The sequence below is a fragment of the Pieris brassicae genome, chromosome Z, assembly GCF_905147105.1.
Source record: "Pieris brassicae chromosome Z, ilPieBrab1.1, whole genome shotgun sequence".
Lineage (NCBI taxonomy): Eukaryota > Metazoa > Arthropoda > Insecta > Lepidoptera > Pieridae > Pieris > Pieris brassicae.
The window spans coordinates 10,979,872-11,002,812 of NC_059680.1; the positions used below are offsets into that span (position 1 = coordinate 10,979,872).

A 22,941-nucleotide genomic window follows, 5' to 3' on the forward strand; every position below is an offset into this window, starting at 1 on the left:
CTGGCAATATGAGTGTCTTAGGGCGGTATCACCTCACATCAGGTCGGCCTTGTATCCGTTGACCCCGTTACATAAAAATAATGAAGGTAATAAGTAAGTTTTTTATGTTTATTCCTAGGTTCAGTGTAGGTTACAAAAAGATTGAAGTTGAAGGGAAGATATATTCCCTATATCCGGCATTACAGACAAAACAAAAATTTTATACGAAAAAATCATCACATTAAAAATAAAAGTACATATTTATATAAAAATTGATTCAAAATTTCCCAAAGCTGCTCTATGAGAATACATTCAATATAATCATAAACCGGAGCGTGACCAACTAAGCTGTTGACGCAAATGACCTAAAACAAGCAACAGGTTTTGCTGAGTTGAGCATCAACATCATTGGTGCAATTTATTAATTGCGAAATACAACATAAAATCATTCTTAGGATGTCTGACCCTTGAAGCCACTTCATATGGCCATTTAGGTTCGTTAAAAATGACGCAACATATTGTACGAATCGTGAGCCGTAAAATTGATCGAAATCGACAGCCACGACGTTATTAGTGTATAGGATAAACGACTTTATTTTCAACACTATTAAGGAAAGTTTGCTAACACGGTTTATAATTGAGGCTTGTACGTGTACCATATGTCTACCAGTTTTCGCCGAATGTTACGACGGGCAGTCGCGTATGTTGTACATACATCGTTCTATAAACACGACTTTACCGTTGCTTAGAATGTCATGGATCTCTGATACATTCTGCTAATACCAATGTAAGTTATAGTTATTTAAAGGAATGTAAAAGTGTCAGACAATATAATATGTTATATAATATAAGGTATATGTATATTATTATAACTTGCCCTTTTGCGAGATAATTATTCGTAAGATATGTGCTATATGTATATATGTATGTATGCAAAATGATAGTGATAGCGAGCAGTATCGAGAAATAATACCTACTAAATACCTACAACAACGAAGTGTTGAGATCTATATACATTTTGACTATTTATTTCAAGTATATGAAGTCCCGGAAATAACTATACGCGATAGTTACTCTTAAATTTAGAATCTTAAGAATGAATTACTCACGAATAAGTTTGTACCATTTTGAAATTTTAACATTTAGAGGACAAACATTTGGAATCTAACATTTTTTTAAATTAGTTTAAACTATGACTAACTTTTATAGAAAAATTCATTGTTGAAAAGAAGATTGCCAATTTAAAACAACGATGCAACATGTAAAAATATGTATGTAGACATAATTTGTGGAGCCTGGAAAGTTCAATAGATACATTCGTATACGAATTTTATTCTATAGAATAGCATGTTATAATTTACTACGAAGATAATTTTATACAGCTTCCTTGTGAATCACTTTTTCCATTCATAAAAAAAAACTAATTCTTCTTTCTAAATCTAAGGCAAAGTATGTCTTACACAGCGCTAGCGTCTCTAAATCCTATCCTTAAACTATGTAAAAATTTCCTGCTTTAGCATTCGCGATTTTCTATTGATCAATTTTGCCATTTATTTATTCACGTGATATAAGACATTTTTCGATTTATTATTTTGGCTTGGCCAGACAAGAAATCTGATAGGGAATCCCCAGAAATGGTGGGGTTACAATTAGAAAATATTGATCAAAGGGCTCCATGTAAGTGCAAGTTAGCCACTTGGTAAGTCCAAAGAATATGTTACGAGTTGGGATAAAGCGTTTTACTTATGAAAAACACTTTTTGAACGGAATAAAGCTATGTTTTATTATTAAAAACTTATAATTATTTACATAACTCTAATTTTTTTCCCGACGTTTCGCGTGCTATTCAGCGTGCGTGGTCACGGTACATAGCTTTAATCCGTTCAAAAAGTGTTTTTCTTAATGTGTAAAAGCTATTTTAACAAAAGACATTACTATGTGTTTTACTTAGTTATTTAAAGTAAAATAGCACAAATCTTTCGATATTTTATTCGTGTATGTTTCATACGTTTTTATTGTAAAATAATACTATTCGAAAGTGAGTATCGGGTATGTTTGAGCGTTTATTGGTTAGTTCTAAATACGTTGCATATTATATTGAATGAACTATATTAATTATGTGCTAATTACCTATGTGTAAAATAACTTCTTCCATATGCTTCCTTCTCGAAATGCAAACAACTTATTGTTTATCAGCAGATATAGATTATCTTATTGGAATAATAATATTAAATGAATGTTTATGCTGAAGTTGACTACAACAGATTGTTCACAAAATGTATGAAGTATTAACAATTAATTTGGAAGTAGACAGTAAAGTTATGTGTAAATATGCAACTCTCTCTAGTTTCTCAAATATTTTTTCAGCTGTCAAACTTGCACATAAAAACCATAAAACACCAGCCATGGGCAGAAGCGGGACTAAATTGGCGCCAAAACATGCCGGTAAAAGTAGCAAATCGACTATACCCTCCTCAAAACCAAAGACCACTTCATCTAAACTGCCCGCGATAACTCCATCAACCTCAAGCAAAGCGTTATTACCACCTTACACTCCTGGAAAGAATAAATCGTCAACATCCTTTGGTGTAATATGGCTGCCAATTAGTAAACGAAGCAAACATAAAGATTATGTGTACAACGCCTATAAACCAAATGACCAAAATAAAGAACGTGCGCCATCTATGTACAATATGTAAGTATCTGTACCTACATATATTAAATACATGTCATTTATTTTTAAAAAATATCACACTGGAGGAAGTTGTTTTAAAAGTAACTTTAATAATAAAAGAGGACAGTTGATATTCACACTTTAGTGCACCAAATTTTCGACAGATGTCTCTATGAACTATTATGATATTCTTTCCAATAATTCTTTTATCTGTGCGTCTTGCCATGTGCATGGTATTTAAAACTTAATTTATTATCTGTTCTCTTTGATGTTTGTAATCAAAACTAAAAATTTGTAAGCTTCACTAAACAAAATCACACAGCAGCAAAAAGTTTAGTGAACAAAAAGCTTTTACCTTTTCGTTTTGAAAATCTTTTTATGGATCGATAGCGTAAATGAGTCCGTATAATATTATCCGTCCATCCATATAACATGGGATAAACATAACAAGTTACTAAGAAACTTTTTGTTCAATGTTAAAACTATATTAAGAAGATCAAAGAAGCTTAAAAGGTACGGATATACACAAAAGTAGTACTATTTCAATTTTTAATCCTTTTATACATGCAATTCAATAAATTTATATACTTTTTGTATTATAACATACTTAATTTTAATTATATTTTATACAAAATTAAAAGCATTTAATTTTAAATTCACAAACTTCTTTAAATTTAAAAGTCTCAAGAGACTAGTAATAGTTTTAAGTTAAATTTTGTTCTATAAGCTAAGTTGGGTGAGAGTGAATACTAATTATTGAATTATTCACAAAATCTTTCTTGATGATTCCCTGAAGGTTTATCAATGATGTTTCAATAATATATAATATAAAAAACAGTTTTATGCAGAAAACATTTGTGATTTTATCTAACCATAAAATATGATACTATAACTAAAGCTTAAAAAACAAATTTGCCTAACACATGCTGTGGTGGATCTGCGACTTGATTTTCAAAGACTCACATATGGAGTTCTTTTTAAAAAGTATTCACAATTTTCTTAAGCTGCTGTATTTTGAACCCAATACTTTATAAAATATTCACTTTTGATTAGATGACATATTGACAACCAAAATCAGTATAAAAATTTCTTTTTTCTTGACTTACTGTGAAGGTCTTATTTATTTATACATATAATAAAATTGTAGGTGACCAATGTGTGTATAGTATTATAGAGAATACCCAGTTATGCTGGCCAGCTATGAAGCTATACATCTATATGTGTATGTTATAAAAAATACAAATTTTAAAGATATATTTGCTATTTAATTACAACCTAATTTTTGTCGCTTTGAGACTGGAAAATATGTCATTCTTAAACTAACTATGACTTAAATAAGAACTTTATATTTCTTTCTTCATTACTATAAATTCTTCCTAAACCGTACCCAAAAATAATTCTATGTGACATATATTATGTAAAAAGGTTACTAGAAGTTGGGTCCCATTACTAGTAAAAATAATTAAAATTTTAACTAATCTGTGGTATATTTTCCAAATTTTTGAAATTCAGTCTACATTTTAAATCAAAACAATATCTTAAAACGGAAGAAATTTTTACTAAATTACACACTAAAGGTATTTATATGTATTAAATTATTGTGTTTTATACTTCAGATGAAAGCTGTTTAAAATAGCCGCTTTTAGCTATATATTAAATTAATTAAGTATTTGATTAGTTCAAATCTACGAAATGCAAGAAAATTATAATTTTATAACAATAATAAACACATGGCGTAGTTTATGTGGGGAGAGCGAATACAGAAATATTAAGAGGTAATATTTCTCATGACGAAACTCCGCATTAACTATTTATTGTTTAAATTGATTTATAACAGTCTCGTATTTCTATATTTTGTCACAACATCGCTATGTCAGTAATTTTTTTAGGTTAACATTCATTCAATAATTAAAATCATCGCTTGTTAAGCACAATTGGCTTACAGTTGGCAATTTCACAAAAATCCTGATTTAATGTTAGAATTTTGCAATAACTAAATTCAGTCGTCTCTATATATGTATAATTAAAGGATGTCTGGTGATTCGTCAAACCATCATACCCTTCCAAAGATGGACGAGGAGTCCGTCAAGGATAAAGAACCGGTTGTTTTGGGTGGCGTAGCAACAGCAGCGGCTTTGGATCGAGAATTTACTGAGACTGATGACAATTTGGAAAAACCTTTCACAGATGATAAAGTGAGTACATGTATTTGTACACAACTACTACATGATATCATCTCGCATAATTACAGCTCACTAGAATAATTGCACTTCCATGTTCCTGCCTACCAGACTCGTAATCATGCTTTGTTTAACGTTCCTCACAACACCAACAATGCTAAAAGTTTTAGCTACAACGATCACTATTTAGATTGTTTATACTCTCGCGGAATATGCTTAAAGGAGTATTAAGAATATCCATAGCATTGTATCAGCATAGTGAGCACACGCTCACACAACACAACCGAATTTGATATTACTTGGTTAAATGTAGTTGATATTTATTATAGATATTTTCCTTTCTATGGTTCCTAAATGTTGACCCGTTTTGTATTATGTATTCCATGTTTGGCTATATCTTTAGTGTGTTTATTGGTATATATAATTGAAGTTGTATAAGTACGAAATAAACGTAAGTCTACGTATGTGAAGCGCAACTTAAGACTTTATTGTTGGCGTTCATTATTTAGTGTAATATTCTATAGGTACCGAATTACCTCTACTACTTAGCCGACCCCAGCCCCTAAGTCCTCCATCTATGGGTTTTAGTCACATTAGACTTTTTTACTGTACTATTATTATTTAATTAAATTAATTTAGATTTAAGATTAATACTGAAAGATTATCCTATAGCACTTGCAATCTCGCTTAAGAGCATCAGGCTGGGGTCGGCTAAGTAGTAGAGGTAATTCGGTACCTATAGAATATTACACTAAATAATGAACGCCAACAAAAAAGTCTTAAGTTGCGCTTCACATACGTAGACTTACGTTTATTTCGTACTTATACAACTTCAATTATATATACCAATAAACACACTAAAGACATAGCCAAACATGGAATACATAATACAAAACGGGTCAACATTATTATCATAAACTATGATAAGATTAATAATAAAAAAAATATGTTTTGTATTTATTATACGGGTATTTCATTGTAGAAATTATAATTACTTAATTGAAAAATAAAAGTATCTAATTATTTGAATTATAACAGGAATATTAAGTGTTCAGAGTCTGTATACATGTAATTAGATAAAGTTTTTATAATATCAATGTTGGACACATAAGACAAGGCCTTATCAAAGCTCTACAATTTTATTCTAGAATCATATATGTCTCATTGTTACGGCAGCGTTAATAAGTGACGTTTTCATTAGGTTATTTTCTCCAACAAAACCGCTACCACAAGTCTTAATTTTTCGGCCTATTCCCAACACGGTATTATTAAAAGAACTTTTAAAATAACTTTAACAGACTACCCTCCTGCAAATTCACAATTTTCCGGTGTACAATTTATATTTGATATCGGTTTTAGGACGCAGCTGGGGACGCCAACAGCACTCGTGACAATGATCTCTTGACTGAGGAAAAGTCGAAGGGAAGTGTCAATGATAATGTGGATAGTGTATTCTTAAGACCACCTCCAGCAGGCAAAGTCCGATCAACACCGTCAACGCAAGAAGAAGACAGTTGTGGTATAAAATGTTTGTACTACACATTGCAGTGTTGTGATTGCGTACTTATGTGATTTGAGGTACCAAAATTTATACCTACAAGTGTACGTACGGAATAACGTAGGGTAAAGGGCTCGGTAAGTGTGGACCTATGAAAAACGATATTAGTTCTAGTTTATATTTTGTGGTTAATGAACTTATCACTTATGTTTCGTCAAATATACGTATACGTAAGTATAACATCTTGACAGCAAAGCATTGACTCATACATTTTGTACTATATTATATTGAAACGATTCGTGCTTCCTTTTAGTTATGTATATGCTCTGCGTAAGTCTCTGTACAAAATCTAAACAATATTATTCGTGCTAATACCTCAGTATAAAGGTAAGATTTAGAATCAGAAGATTATTATTATCATTTACAATAAACTATAGAAAATCTGATGAATAATAATGTACTTTCGCTCTTTCATGTTACAATTAATTCGCTAGCGTCATATAAATGCGGGGGAATTTATTAAAAAACGGTCCTAAAGACCGTTTTTGTAACCATGGTTATGTTGATTTTCTACATAACGAGCATAGTAACTTTATCGTTCACGTTTTACAATAAAAACGTTGAAATAGTGTATCAATAGGTTCCACTTTTATTAATAAAATGTAGCGTTATAGAATCTTTACGTAAATCTTATTATTTTATTTAAGAAATTTTATTATATTACTGGATTTGATTACAAAATGGTATATTTTAGTTGATTTAAAATTAACTCAAAACGAATCGATTTTCATCGCACAAATAAAACATGGACTTAGGATAGGGCAACAAACATGGGTTAATACCCGTTTGCACCCCAATCATATAAAACTGTCTCAAACATGGTAACCATGGCAACTAATATTATTTTATATAACGTTTAATAATTTTGATTGCCCTTTGGATCCAGTATTAAATGATACTCATCGTATAAATTGGTAAAAATATTGAACAATACTCCAGTGAATCTATTAAGATACTCGAACTAATATTATTAAGATATTTACATGTATTTCTGATAGTATGTAATTTTATATTATTATTGAGTTTTAAGAGGCAGGGTAGCAATGTGCCAATATCAAAGTGTTCCTTATAGAGGTTTGTTGAAAACATTTATGACTATATTGGTGTTATTAGCATATATCTGATTCTCAATGTGTATGCATTCTACCCCTTTATATCAACTACAAAATCTATTGAAAATTTTAACAAAGTATGACATGTTTATACCTGGTTTTTTTTTATTCTACTGCCAATGTGTCGTAGGGACTTTTTTACACCTCTTATATAATTTAGAATATTCATGAGGGTGCCGGGACGCAATTGCTTGCGTGACCGAGACCCAGTCCAGGCTCGGAAGATTTAATATTATTTTAATTAACTCGCGGCTTTGGTCTTGGTAAAAATAGTTTTAACCCATAGACACATACAAATTTTATTGATTTCATTATGTGAGCAGCCTTAGACAATAATTTAGTATTTCGCTCAATCAATACATTCCAAGTCTATAATAAATATATTTTCAAAGCGTCACGACTCAATTCCATTTGAGGCAGCAATATGGTGGAACCATTTCGGTTTTATTGTTTGGAACCCAGGTTAAAATGCTAGTACATTTTAAGAACGATATCAAAAATCTGATTTAATTGGAAAACAGCGCTGGTACTATTTCACTTTAGAATAGCGTATGCGAGTCATCATCGCGCAATCATGGTTGCGAAATCGAATACAGCTAATATAAAACATAGGGGTAACTCTGTAGGAAGAATACGCGCGTTCAAGGACGCCGCTAGAAGGTTGTCAAGGGCAGGAGCTTGAGGCATGTACAGAGGAAAAGTAACATATAAACACAATAGCATAAGATTATAAGTAGGTTTTTCGACTGTATGAGGGGCAGCTGCCCTACTGCCCCCTGGCGACGGTCTTAGGGAGCTTTGAAGTATTAAGTCGCGCAATTTTTGGAGATTCTTGACCCATGAAACGCGCCGTAACGTTTGTACCCAATAGTAAAACGTTTCGTGACCAGTGACTCTTTATACCTAAAACTTACCATTATGTGGACCAGAGGACCCCCCCCCTCCCAAAATTCGTTACGTAATACTTGAACGCTCCCTTGACGAAGGTGCTGTTTTAAAAAATTGCATATAAATAACACTACACAGAATGTTTGACCAATGTTTCTGATAATGATAGCGTTTGGCGTAATCTTTTTAGTGTTTCCGTCCAAACGATTTTGTAGTTATTTATGTATTGTAGTAGATTTATGATATTTTGTAGTAATAAATAAAAATAATATATATTTGTGTTTTATTTTAATTCTATTGATACACTTATTATTTATTTATATCACAAAACGAGTCGAGCGTTCTTACTACGTTACTAATCGACTTCAGAAATCTTGAAGTAAAAGTAATAAATATACAAAATATACAACATTCTTAACCTACATAGGAATAATAGTTATAAATAGATTTAATTAAAACAAATTTTAAAAGTTTGGTCCCTGAGCCGTGTACTTTAAGGCAGTATTTCCTTGCGGCATTGCGATACTTATTCGTTGAGAAAAGTACCACTGGATTCATCGGTACCTACCGGTATCGGTATCTACCAGGCGCTAATGGGTATTGAAATCACAGTTTATTTTAGACATTTATTAAGAAGTATACAGTAAATGCAATAAAATCATAATTTTTATAACAATAACACAACAAACATTAAATGACACCCGGTTCCTATGTAAAATACCAGTACAAATTTCACAAATCAATATAGAGTACGCCTCGTGAAAATCCTATCTTAGATATAGCAACCGAGCTTTAGTTTAACCTGTACATAATCTATTGCAACCTACCACCATGATGACATTGAGATTTCATCTTTAAGTCTCTGTCTTAAGGTGTAATTTACAATGCAAAATGGTTATTATTTACTTGGTTAGAATGAAGATGAAGACCAGCATCTAATTTTCACTGTTACACAAAGTTGTAAACTGTGATATATAGGTGAGTGAATAGTATAAGTGACAAGAATGACAAATAATAAGTAACACTACAAGGTGACACACGCGAAGTTGGCTATCTTCTACATAGTACTTGATACCAGAAAAAAAGAATATATAGAACTTTATACCAGATCATCGACTTTTTGCGTCTTAGACATGTCGGTTTTACGATGGATTGCTTCACCGTACTCACGAGTGTTCTACGCGCACATAGTGCATCCTTTCGTGCACAGCCAGAGATCGAACCTTCGACCTAAAATGTGACATTGCCACGCTGGAGGCCAACACTGTACTTTAAACTGTCGACGAAGTCAAGGGCGCGCGCAAGCAGATCGCAGTTTTAAATTTATCAATTAAACATTCCTATACGCCACATTTATTGTACTACGTATGGTTAACATTGTCTGTAAAGATAGTTTAAAGTGACAACGTTATAACAAACATACTTCGAGTGGAAACGAGATAGATGCGGCGCAAGCGTAACTAGACAAGTCATGCTTTTCGTGCGTGCAGTCGACGTTTATTGATTTATTAGATGTCACGTCAAAAACAAATCGCAATTAAAATGCAAGTAACGCATGAAGAACACAATCATTTTTTTAAGGGTAAATAAAGGAATAAAGGTAGCCATTGGGTGCTCAATAAAACTTTTTTTTATAAAATAACATGAAATTGTCATACTGTGTTGACCCAAAATATATATAATATGTTCATTATCTAAAACCAACGTTACTTTAAATTTTCATTGTAAAATACACCTTAAGCAATAATTAATAAATGTTTATAATTCATGATAATTAAAGTAACAAATCTTGCGTGAATGTTATTCGCCTTTGAGCCTGAAATGCGACAAGGTTTAACAAAAGGTTGACAAAAATCACATAGGTTCAAAAATATTTCCTTGGTAACTTAATTATTTACAAAATTGACTAAAAATTACCTAAATGTAAAACGTTTTTTCATTTCCTAAAATAACAATTGTACTTAAACAAAAAACGAATGTTGTAAAGTGATTTTTTCTATTTTTTCGTAAAAAATGTAAAATATATTATAATTATTTGTTTTTGCCTTTAAATGCTTAGTACTAGACGTGACTTAAAAATAGTTTCAGTTTTTAATTAGAAATTTCGGTACAAACAAAGGTTCCAACTAAATCATGTCGTCAATATCGAACACACTGCAAAACTTTAATATAAAAGCAACAAGTGAAGAAAATTATCTATAATTATAATAAATATAATTTTTCTAAGTACATAAGTAGGTTGAAAATTGCACAAGTATGAGGAACTAATTGGAGCATTAAAGTTAAGATAGAGACGGTGATATATCTCCGTCTCTTTCTTGTAGATAGCGAAAGAAACCAATGTTTTGACATTGGACTCGGAACACACATGACACATTTCAAAATGTCGGAAAGAATTTACATTACTTTTAATTAGGTTGATTATATTGTATTCACATTGAATATATGTTTATAGACTACTTACCTAGTTAATAGCCTGCGGCCATAAAATCCAAATTGCATGCCACAAGTTGCATTCTATTCTGATATAACTGTCATCCCAGTATATCATATGTCATTCAAATATACCGTAAACTGTCATTACACTAAACCTTACACTGTCATCGAAGAATGCCACAATCTGTCACTCTAGTGTCACAAACTTATAAACATTGGTGAAAAACTGTAATTAGGTTCCTTTAAACCCTAGTTTGTAGCACTAGAATTTAATGTCTGTCTTATATACATTCATATAAAATAAGTAAACTCCATTAATTCACACACCTAACTAGATATATTTTTGGTTTAGAATAAATAAAAATTGACTACATTTTAGGTATAAATCCAAAACACGTTCTAACAATAGTTCAGAATTATTAATTCCATTATAAAAAAATACAGTTAAAAAAAAGTCTCGTATTTAATTTGAGCTATGTATATCTAAATTGTCCTTAAACGTGAAAATTACGTATAAAAAATGTAATATCAGGACTGTTATATAAATACAAAAATATAAATTAACTAAATTCCAAAATCCTATCTCAATATACCATCTTCCAGACATCAAGCTCATTAAGTACTAATATATGAAATGTCACTTAGCGCGAACTTCACATTAGTTACGTCTTTGCGCTTCTGAAGTTTATAATTATAATGTTGTATTTTAAGATTCCATATCGTTCGCGCTAAAAAAAACAGCGAAATCCCTCAATTCAATCTTACCACAAACTTCTCTATAACCGTCAATGCGTAAACTGTCATTTTTTGACAGCACACTTACGTTTAGTTTTACACACGCTACTTTAAATTTGTTATTTAGGGTAAACAGTTTTTAAAATGACAAGTTCAACTAGATCTTAGTTTGAGAGTATAACGCCCAGTTACTGAAACGGAACGCAAAAATATGTGCGTAAAAATACTGTTGCTAAAAACATTACTGTCAACTGTCAATTTGAAATCAAACAAATTCAACACATTGTGGTGTGTTTAGAAAACCATTAAATACGCTAAATAACGACTCGTTGCATTTATGACTCGTATTTCAATTATACAATTATACTCGTTCCAGAAACTGGGCTATTTATTGTATTTTAATTGTTGAATTAGTTATTATGTATTGGAAGCGGGTGTGCCTCACTGTTGAATACATATTTGCTAAGATCGATCATGTATCTGAAACAATATATACAATATTAATATAAAGCTCACGTCAAAATCAAAATGTCATCTGTCAACGACAAGTTGATGAGTGTTAAAACCTTAAAAAATGAATAAGAATATTTGTTTTATGCTTAATTTCTGATGATAATCACTTGACTTCAAAGGACACCTAAGAACACCCACAAAAAATAATGTATAGAATTTAAAACCGCGATTTCACTCGAATCCTTTCCTCTGATACCCTGATGAAGGAAATGGAAATTTACAATGGTAAACGAGTATAGTAACAAACCCAAAGAAATTCTGATAAGCTGCCAAGTATGAATTCAATAGTGCAGAGTCAGTCTTAAGAATTGTGGCTCTTACCTATCATCGCTGAAGAGAAGATATAGGTATTTCAAAGTCTCCGAAATGAAGAACGACTCCATCATGTCTTTGGGTGAAGGTTTCTCGGTCTTCACGTTGGTAAGAGACGTGTAACCACGAGGGACCCGCGCGTACTTTTCAATACCCTGAAATAATTATATTTATTGTGCTCTTCAATGACTATTGGATGCCCAATATCATAAATCACATTTGACCTATATCAATTCCGATTAAATATTGTAATAATAATAGGTAATTTTACTATTAATTTTCACTAATAAACCATTCTGTAAAAAAACAACTGTACGCTACAATCACGCGTCTAATTCCAAGTCTTATTTAAACACTAGGAAAGTTTATCTAAATTGGGAAGGAATATTTCAAATGTGATATTTTTTGTTATATTTTAGTTTTCTCTTATAAAAGTACCTCTAAGTACTTTTTCAAAGTTATCGAATTCGATTCACATACGTTGGTGTCATTCACTTTAAGGATATGGAGCTAAAACTGATAGAGATCAATTGTTATCTATTAAATTGCATGTATAGTCCAGTCAAATAATTTCAAATCACAGTTTTAACTTTTGTTCTAATAATACTAACACTTTACATGATATAGGAGAAAAATAAATGAGAGCAAAGCATATAAATGGCCGGACTTACAACTAAAAGCAGTTTCTTACAGGCAACCCATAATACAATTTTAATGTGCAATAATGTGGAGTTGCGGACACGTCACCCTGTTTCTGTATCATTAATCAAACTGACCCTATATCAAAATCGACCGGACAAATACTAGATTTCATAATCAAGGGCGTAGAACAAAATGAACAGACTATTAATAGTATAACTTAGTTCTTGATTTTATGTTTCCCATTATTTACGATCTAACAGCTATTTGTACGTCATATTTTGAAGCGTGTTAGAACTTAAATACATATTATTATAAAAAAGATTTTTGTGTATGTTTGAAACGGATTAACTAAAAACCCTTTATATTATTTTAACATTAAAATGATTTAAGTGAATTGTATATATATATATATATATTGTTCCCACGAGAATGTAAGTACGCGCTCATATTTGCGGCATATTTCACCATGCCTGCTGCTGATAGGGGACAAATCTTTGTTTTTAATTTATTTCTTGTGATATAACAAAAATTTAAGGATTAAAAGGAGTGACGGAGAGTTTATTGCCAGTTATTTTCTTCCGTTCTACGCCTTTGAAAACTGGCAGTAAATTGTAAAATTAGAAGCAGTTCATATACTTCTTTCTTGACGTTCATAAGTGTACATAGATAGTGTTACCTATATGAATAAATGATTTGAAATTTCTTGAGGAACATTGATAAAATTGTGGTTATCAACGTTATTTCGTTACAAACATACCATATAAACTTGCCAGCCCCAATCCTGGTACGTAGTGTTGCCAGTTAATTGGTACATCACATACAAACTCTCGACAAATTCGGGCCGCAAAAGACTGTGTGCATCCGCCAACTTTGTGAACATATCTTCGGTACTACTGCTACCCTGGTAAGAAAATTCATTTTGTTATTTATTTTTTATCAGGGTTTGGAACTCCCGTCATTATTATAACACATTTTCCGCATTACTGCAACCCTAGTATTTTTACTTCAAAGATTCTTTTAATTTTAGTAAGTCGTTTTGATATTAACTTAACTAAATATAAAATTGTCTAAGAACTATTTATTATAGAACAAGCTTCTTCTGCATACCCCATATGAAATAATAATTAATAGAGAACACGCCTATTGCCTACGCGTTTGTTCCCGATCATGATATGGAAGCGTAATACTACATGAGCGTTGACGTATTACGATTGGAGATTCTTGACCCCCCCCCCCCCATAAAACGCGCCGTAACGTATCTGTATGTATTTGTAAAACGTTTCGTGACCAACCCCAGTGACTCTTTATACCTAATTCTTACCATTATGTGGTGTAAAGTACTGGAAGGTGGAATATTAACAATAACGCGTAATTCAATTCTCGTTTTACAAGAGGGACACCCCCCCCCCATTCGTTACGTAATACTTGAACACTCCCTAAGTGACTGTAAATATTTAAATTATTTGTTAGGTTTATTTGTTATTCGGTAGGTAGAAAATAGGTCGTAAAGTATTTGTATTAACATTCAATAAAGCGTACTAAATATGCCGGCAACGGACGTGCGAGCTTTCTGGCAATGGCTTATATCGGTTCACGCATGCGCCATCTGGCGGTAGTTGCACCCTAACTCTATTAAAAAAAAACTTACAATATTAAAATGCGTAATTTCTGGAGCCATGAAGGTTGGATGAGCTGCATAGGTCAAGTAACATGTGTGTATAAGTTCCTCTGCCATCTCCAAGTGCCAATCCGGTAGTCCATTAGCATGGCCTAGTGCCAACGTGCCAGGCAGGAAACAGGTCAAATGGTCCATTTTCGGGTAAAAAGCCTGCGTATTCATAGTCTATTTTGAATCATGACGTTTCTTTTAATAATTATCCTTTTCAAATACAACAAACAGTCATCAATTAGCTGCAAGGGTACTGAAGGGGGTTAAAAAATATCAATGGTATCTACAACCATTTTAGAGGTCTGGGCCTCAGATTTCTGTATCTGTTTCATGATCATTTGGTAATCTAATAGGCAAGTAGGTGATCAGCCTTCTGTGCCTTAGGCACACCGTCGACTTTTGGGTCTAAGGCAAGCCGGTTTCCTCACGATGTTTTCCTTCACCGTTCGAGCGAGTTTTAAATGAGCACATAGAAAGACAATCCATTGGTGCACAGCTGGGGATCGAACTTACGACCTCAGGGATGAAAGTCGCACGTTGAAGCCACTAGTCCAACACTGCTCTACTGAAGTGCAAGGGTACCATAACGGTAAGGCCGATATAAATTAAAGAAGACAGTTTAGACATATAAATGTATTTTCATATCCCGGGTCAACCTAATCGGACTGGGAAAAAGTTTAATAAGGACTTTATATTACCTCTGAGCCTGTTGTTAATTCGCCAATAAACAGCCTTTTATTTGGCACAGATCTACGTGCAAGGAACTCACGCACACCCTCTATCGCAGTCAAGTAATCGTCTCGCAAACTGTATAGTTAAAAAAAAAACACTGGCGTAAGTTTCTTCAGATATTTGTATCTGTTTGTGATCATACGATTTCGAATCTACGGGATGCCACATATAAAATCATTTACAAAATCTTAGTTAAAGTACTCGTCCGTCTCTTTCTATCATAGCGTAAACATAATATGCCAGAAAGAGACAAATTCATGGATGGTAATGGATGTAACAAATTCACGTGTACCTAATAATAAAAGAGAATATATTTATTGTGTATAAAGTATGTTATGCACTTCCTCTGGGATAAAGGAAGGATCCTCGGTCTGTATAATATAATTACTAGCTGACCAGGCATACGTCGCATCGTTTTGCCATGTACATTATTTCCAGGAAACATTTTTTTTAGTTATATAAATATAACCAATCCATTATAATAACAATAGGGGTAGATCGTAGAGGGGTGAAAATTAAGGGTTGTATGCATTTTTGTATGCTGTATCATAAAACAATAGAAACAAAAAGAAATTGTCTAAAAAAATAAAAAAAAATGGGGTGTAAACCCCTTATCACTTAGGGGTTTGAAAGATAGATAGTAGCCAATTCTCAGAATAACTGAATATGCATTAAAAAAATCATAAGCATCGGTCGAGCCGTTTCGGAGGAGTATGGGAACGAACATTGTGAGACGAGAATTTTATATATATATATATAGATGTTTTTGTATATTGGGAACCATACTGATTTCAAAAATTTCTTGTTCATTAGACTCTTACACGATGTCTGAGAAACATAATAATTCCAAAAATATTTAATACATTTATTTATAAATTTTATTGTTTAAATTTCCAAAAATACTCACTAATTCATTGTCCTTCCGGTCTGTATCCATTGTTTGAGCAAATATTCATAATAACTGTCACCGCGTGCGCCGAGCGTGATCGTTGCGTGAGGCACAAATTGACCCGTATTGGGATTGATGAATATTGGTACCAGACCATGTTTCTTCGGCAATTGGTGAAGTTTCTCGGACACTGCCGCAGCTGCGTCCTATAATTTATATTATGTATGTATTTATAGTCCAAGCAGAAAACACCAAGATAATCAATGAAATTAATAAGAAAATCTACAAAACGCTTGCTCAAAAAGTAATTTAAGAATTTAATCAAAGATATCCAGTTATTAAAGTTAGTTAAAACCACAAGACAAACAATCCGCGAAAATAGTGAGTGTGACACCGTGAGTCATTTTTGCAAAAACCCGACATCTTTTAGTCGATACCAACTTCGGGGCAATAAATATAGATAAAACAACTTTCTCTGCAGCTGTGATACTTTTGACATTTAACATCTTTTGTCTTCAGTCACCGTGACCACGCACGCTATAAAGCACGCGAAACGGCGGAAAAAAAAGTAAAATAAATTTAAAATTTAGAATTATGTGAATAGTTATAAGTTTTTAATAATACATAACTTCAATCCGTTCAATAAGTGTTTTTCTTAAAATTTTAACAGCTATGTCAACAAAAGACAATACTATATCCAGTTATGTTATACCTCAAAAGCAGGGTTATCAGATGCCCTTGAAAGTTCTCGAAATTCCAGTTGAACAGTGCTGATCTCAGATGTTGAACTGTGGTGAGACCATTCCGGGACATGGGCCGTACGTGCTCCTAGATTCACGTCCGAGTAAGGAATGCCAGATGGTGATGCGAACGCTGCCATAAGACGCTCGCCAAGATCTTTCTGTAAAATTATTAATAATATCTCACAACCACAGCTCATAATTGATAATTAGAAGAAAATAAAAATTTAATTTTTCCAACAGTTACCTCTGGCTATTTTACTATTCAACCTACCGATTATAACGTTGAATTCGTAAAGCAATACTATTAAGTTAATAGCAATAATAATAGTTAAAAGCTCATAAGAATAACAAGAGCTAAATTGGCTTAAACAAATAGTGCAACAAATTCAAGTTTTAATTTAATTTAAATTTGTTCGCGGCCTTTGGTAGGGTTGTACGGTACCGGGCGAGTGCTTAAACCGTACATAGAGGGCACGGTCGAACTTCTATAGTTTGCAGTGGGCATCGAACTATAGAAAGGAGACTGTATAGGTTTAGAATGTAGCAATACGTTCTAGGCCGAGGATGGAAATTACAAGTGGTCAGAAATACAACATTGCTTTTTCTGCTGTGGTGAGGGGTACTGGGTTCGATTCCCGGTTCAAGTGCAAGTTTTAAATTTGTGCTCGGCCTTTGGTAGGGTTGTACGGTACCGGGCGAGTGCTTAAACCGTACATAGAGGGCACGGTCGAACTTCTATAGTTTGCAGTGGACATCGAACTATAGAAAGGAGACTGTATAGGTTTAGAATGTAGCAATACGTTCTAGGCCGAGGATGGAAATTACAAGTGGTCAGAAATACAACATTGCTTTTTCTGCTGTGGTGAGGGGTACTGGGTTCGATTCCCGGTTCAAGTGCAAGTTTTAAATTTGTGCTCGGCCTTTGGTAGGGTTGTACGGTACCGGGCGAGTGCTTAAACCGTACATAGAGGGCACGGTCGAACTTCTATAGTTTGCAGTGGACATCGAACTATAGAAAGGAGACTGTATAGGTTTAGAATGTAGCAATACGTTCTAGGCCGAGGATGGAAATTACAAGTGGTCAGTAATTCAACATTCCCTTTTCCTTGGGTAGAATGCCTGGCGAACCCCGAGGGCCCATCTTAAGGGCGTGTGAAGGGCTGAGGTGTTTTTAGTGGGTCGGGTCTCGCTACCCCTCTGAATAGCAGAGGGATTTGTGTGTAGACCCAGCCCCACAGTCCCCGCGTCAAGCAAAGATCGCAAGATCAAAATTACAAAAAAAGATGGAATATTACAAAATATACCATAGATACTAAACAGAACGCCCTTCCTATAATCGTATGAGCGGTCCGAAAAAAAATCAACAGATGGCACATTCCACATATTATATTCCTGCTAAATCGGGATTTTTGTAATTCATGTTGGTTTTTTCATGCACAGTTAATCTATTGTTTTTATACATTTAATGTTGACTAATCCTTTGTAATTTTATATATTTTAACTGACTGACTTTTTTCTCTGACTAGTGTTACGTTGACGAGGTGTTTTGTTGATGTGTAGCCCGCACTAAGAAATTTACATGGGTGACTGAACGGAGTTAAGAGAAACTTTAAAAAGGAAATAATTACAAACACCGGGAATCGATAAGTAACATGAGATGTTTCTACGTCATCATATTAAATACTTACAGCTTTTTCAAGGAACATATCATCACCAGAGAAATGATAGTTTGTTAATAGAGCGCCCAACACCCGTATCGTAACTTCAAAGAAATTAACATCCTTATTTTTTGTGAATTCCAACTCATTTTTTATCCATTCACGCCCCTCTTCAAACTCTGCAAATAAACAAATGAGGTTATTTCCTTAGAGACTAAAGTACAGTAACGAGAAAGCCTCAGTCTCATTAACGGGAAAAATGTATAGGGTTTTGATAATTGCCAAACCAATCAAAATGACTACGAAGAGCATTTTTTTATTGCGTTTAATTCTGGGACCATAGTCAAAAATACTGTAATAAAATTGAAGTCCGACAACTTTTATTAGTTTTTGTTTTACTTCAGACCGTATGTTGTATATTTTTATGTCTATGTTTTTAAGAGTCAGTTAATTCATAGGCCGAGAAAGATTTAAAAAAAGACGTGGAGAGTATCTTGCCAGTTCCTCATGCCCGCTCTACGCCCTTGACTTTCAAACTGGTAGTAAATGTAAATTCAGAATCAATTATCATCTTTTCTGTTGACGTTCATATGTACTTATTTCCCTGAATAAAGTTATTATGAGTTTGAGTTTGCTTCCGGCAGTGTATCCAAGAGCTCACACATCACACTCCTGCCCCTAACTTGCATAAAAAAAAACCATTTTTTAAAATAAATGTTAATTCAATAGAAGTCAGGTCTACCTTCAGTGAGTCCCATAATAAATGCTGTATCAAGTCCATCGACTATAGTTAATCCCAAAGAAAACCAATCAAAGGAAGTGCCCGACACAGGTTTCAAATTATCATGGCCCCAAGCGTGCTCCTTGTATCCTTTCCAAGCATGTTTGAAGCTTTGTACGACGGCGTATTGTTTTGCATTCGCCGGTCCTAGAAATAAAATTAGATTCAATGTAATTGATCCACTTCGCTGGCCACAATAGTGTTGACAGTATAAAAATAAAGTGTTATTGATTCTATCTGTATAAAACGTGGCTTTAAAAAGTATTATTTTGCAAAATATTTATAAATAATCATTAATTTATAAAATAATATATATTGATTTTTATACAGTTTGATTGTAATCTATTTTTCGTTTAATATCGTCGGATACTGTTTTTGATTCTAATATTAAATCAATGTGTATTTGTGTAATTTAAGAATGATATTTAACGCGTAGAAACATGGCGTCATAATATTCACCCAACATCGGTATGAATTTAATTTATGAGAAACTTGTTATATCCACGAACGAGTCCCGAGTTTAAAAATCTATTCTCGCTCTATAATACATATCTACAACAGGTGTTAATCCGTAGGGCACAGCTAGTTAATACGCCATAGTAGGTACGCCACAATTATGGTTTATAAACTTTCTTGGGTGGTCTTATTATAAGTGGTTTAAAGAACGTGGGCCCTCACAACACTATTACTACATTATAGTTCGACAGTCTTGATATGAAATTTAAAATACAATTTTATGAAATAAAACGTCGCATATGCAAATATAAATTAAATTAGTACACATAGGCCGCCACGCCACTTTAGTAGATATTTATTTGCTTAATGTTATTTTATAATACCTGTGAATATAGGCCTTTGGTTAAAATCAGTCTCAAATAAGAGTACTTCCTTCTTCAATTTCGAAGATGGCGCAGATTGCTTCAATTTAAGGAGCAATGACGAATTTATGGCATTTCCCTGAAAAAGTTTTTAAAATGCTACAGCAGTGTAGTTGATACTGGCAAGCTAAAATCAACAAGTGATAATAATTTAAACATATATTTTTTATTTGGTTATATGGAATGTTACATTCTTAAATTTCGTACATTTTGATTCAAATGTCGTACACATGTTTTATATTCTATAATTAATTATATGTATAACAAATTTTTCAATTGTTCTTGTTTTTTTTAATTATTAGGGTACTAAAGACTTACTGTCCAATTATGTTCATTAGATATGGCTGATGACAGTCCATACACAAAGCAAAATATAGCTAATAGTATAAGTAAGCCCAACACTAATGTCCTTTGTAATCGAGAGAGCTGATTCCATTTCTGAAATGAAAATAATCCATGTATATATAAATGAATCTTTATTTCCCTTGCAACGCATATAAAACACTTGGAACAATTTTGCATATTATTTATTTGTTGTTTATTATTGTTAGGATAAGGTTCTAGGTATCAAAATAATAAAGGAAGCTAAGCGGAACATTATTAATATTACACAACTGTCAATTTAATTTACACAAATGTCAGTTAGCAATTGATTAGCGAGAATTCTCGCTGCAAATTTTTAACATAGACAGATTATAATAATAATAAAAACTATGTTTTTTAATAATATTTTTATGCCAAGCCGAATACAATCCATAGTTGAGACAGTACAATGTACTTTATGATTATTAATCTCAGTTTACTTCTCAAGTTTAATAAACAACTGAAACCTTTATAATACTTTTAGTAATATTTATTATACACTATTGGCTATATTAAGGTAATTTTTCTTGATATTTTTTTCTTGAGAACAAAGAAACACTGAATCATCTTTTATAAACCACTCAGAAACAATTTGATGCATTACATTGCTTATTGTTACTTCACCGAGTGCCACGAGGGACATTAACATTATAATAGGTCAGTTTCATATAACATGACACAACCTTTATAAACTAACACAAGCTCATGTCGTTGTTTATGTGTAGTTTTGAAAATACAATATTCATATTCTTATAGTGTGGAAAGAGAAGCATGATGGTATTTTGTTTGTGCAGCACTGTTACATAATTATAATAACCATATTAATACTGTAAATAAAATAATTAAAAGCATTTAAAACTTTGTGAATGAACAAAAGGAATGGTATTACATTTCATAACTGCCACGCCTTTTTCCACACAGGCTCTAGTTTACAACCATTATGTTATGCAAAAAATAAAAATATAATGTACAAGGAAACTTATAATATAATTAAATACACAATAAGTATGACTACAATTACGACAATTTCATTCTATGTTATACAAAATAACAATAGTACAATGTTGCTTTTGTGAATTCGCTCTGCCAATATATGAAAAGTTATTTTAATAATAATAATTGTAGATCATTCTTTCAAAGTATTAGTCAATTATAATATTGACACTTACCCTAAAAAAATTTCTTGTAGCTATGGGTTCAATATACAATGAGCTATCAGTAGACTCATGAAAAAATCGGTGTGGAGGTCGCTGCTGGTTTGTGATGTCATCACAGAAGTTTATATATGTGTCTGTCTTGGTTGACGTCATGGTCAGTTTATTCCATACTATTTATAGAACGATGAGAAAAGTGTCCTGAAAAAAGGTAATTAACTAAAGCAAAAAATTATATTATTAGCTACAGATTAACTTTTTTTTTTAAATTGCAAACCATATTTGATTCCTTATAAATAGTAAAATAAAATTTCTCCCATTTCTTAAAATATTGGTTTGGACCTCAGTAAAAGAAGGCATAAAGTATTAGAAACAATTTGATTGCCAATCATTAAAGCATAATAGTTTAATTTTAAAGTCAGAATAATAATAAAACATTGCTACCTGTTGCTTAAAATCTTCTATAGTTTGTAAAATATTGAAGACAAATCAACAAGTGGTTTCACACTGAACAATACAGAATGATTTGTTAATATAGCAATTTTAAAGCACACTACACGCCCATTCCTGCATGCAACCGAGATGCAATTAAATCAATTCAGGTCCTGGATATAGCTCAGGACCTTATCTAGGTCAGACTGGGAAAATCAATGACAGGTAAGGGTCAGCATAGAGTAATCGATCGATATATAGGTACATTAGTGAGATACTAAGTACTTACAGTGTGCTGCGACGTTTGCGTTAAAAACAATACATATCCACGTTACACTAAAGTGAAACGCATTATGTTTTTAAGTTTTAAACAGTTTTTTTTCTGACACTTTTAATCAAATATTATACGTTAATCACATCCATGAAGTAAATCATGTTGCAATATATAATCACTTAAGAAATATTTTTTTATAAGGCCACGTTACGTGAGAATATTACAGTTATTTTTAAACCATTATAATATATATTGTACAAAAATTCGAGGCTTTGTGGTTAAATCAGATCCGGCAGATATCGTAAACACGTCAACATCGTCTATCAAAGATTAAAATTT

At 32.5% G+C, this 22,941-nt stretch overlaps 2 protein-coding genes across 6 annotated transcripts; one reads left to right on the forward strand and one right to left on the reverse strand.

The window, feature by feature from the left end:
• Positions 1 to 555: 555 nt before the first annotated feature.
• LOC123718762 lies at positions 556 to 8,644 on the forward strand. Of its 3 annotated transcripts, none has more exons than XM_045675537.1 (4): positions 556 to 766; positions 2,347 to 2,674; positions 4,683 to 4,848; positions 6,193 to 8,644. In XM_045675537.1, the coding sequence occupies exons 2-4, from the start codon at positions 2,385 to 2,387 to the stop codon at positions 6,403 to 6,405; spliced, it is 669 nt and encodes a 222-aa protein (XP_045531493.1). In that variant the 5' UTR covers positions 556 to 766; positions 2,347 to 2,384; the 3' UTR covers positions 6,406 to 8,644. The 3 variants fall into 3 exon arrangements, with proteins under 3 accessions (XP_045531493.1, XP_045531496.1, XP_045531495.1); XM_045675540.1 differs by lacking the exon at positions 556 to 766 and adding an exon at positions 4,270 to 4,428 and having other exon boundaries at positions 2,547 to 2,674; XM_045675539.1 differs by lacking the exons at positions 556 to 766; positions 2,347 to 2,674 and adding exons at positions 2,721 to 3,166; positions 4,270 to 4,428.
• Positions 8,645 to 9,009: 365 nt separating this feature from the next.
• On the reverse strand, positions 9,010 to 22,914 carry LOC123718588 (endoplasmic reticulum mannosyl-oligosaccharide 1,2-alpha-mannosidase). Of its 3 annotated transcripts, XM_045675231.1 has the most exons (14): positions 22,618 to 22,914; positions 22,341 to 22,534; positions 21,912 to 22,097; positions 20,698 to 20,817; positions 20,341 to 20,458; positions 19,463 to 19,648; positions 18,751 to 18,899; positions 17,032 to 17,220; positions 16,338 to 16,525; positions 15,397 to 15,505; positions 14,678 to 14,872; positions 13,787 to 13,930; positions 12,397 to 12,542; positions 9,010 to 12,042 (listed from the first exon to the last, which is right to left on the reverse strand). In XM_045675231.1, exons 3-14 carry the CDS (start codon positions 22,050 to 22,052, stop codon positions 11,973 to 11,975), a joined length of 1,755 nt encoding a protein of 584 aa, XP_045531187.1. In that variant the 5' UTR covers positions 22,053 to 22,097; positions 22,341 to 22,534; positions 22,618 to 22,914; the 3' UTR covers positions 9,010 to 11,972. The 3 variants fall into 3 exon arrangements, with proteins under 3 accessions (XP_045531187.1, XP_045531188.1, XP_045531186.1); XM_045675232.1 differs by lacking the exon at positions 22,341 to 22,534 and having other exon boundaries at positions 14,678 to 14,857; XM_045675230.1 differs by lacking the exon at positions 22,341 to 22,534.
• Positions 22,915 to 22,941: the final 27 nt, after the last annotated feature.

What these genes read in the sequence shown, in the direction of transcription:
- LOC123718762 (XM_045675537.1), top strand. Translation starts at nt 2,385, where the DNA reads ATGGGCAGAAGCGGGACTAAATTGGCGCCAAAACATGCCGGTAAAAGT. An exon ending in GCGCCATCTATGTACAATAT is followed by an intron (nt 2,675 to 4,682) that starts GTAAGTATCTGT and finishes GTATAATTAAAG; the next exon opens with GATGTCTGGTGATTCGTCAA. An exon ending in AACCTTTCACAGATGATAAA is followed by an intron (nt 4,849 to 6,192) that starts GTGAGTACATGT and finishes TATCGGTTTTAG; the next exon opens with GACGCAGCTGGGGACGCCAA.
- LOC123718588 (XM_045675230.1), bottom strand. Translation starts at nt 22,052, where the DNA reads ATGACGTCAACCAAGACAGACACATATATAAACTTCTGTGATGACATC. An exon ending in CCAAAGGCCTATATTCACAG is followed by an intron (nt 19,649 to 20,340) that starts GTATTATAAAAT and finishes TTTTATTTCTAG; the next exon opens with GACCGGCGAATGCAAAACAA. An exon ending in AAATTACGCATTTTAATATT is followed by an intron (nt 13,931 to 14,677) that starts GTAAGTTTTTTT and finishes TTTTCTTACCAG; the next exon opens with GGTAGCAGTAGTACCGAAGA.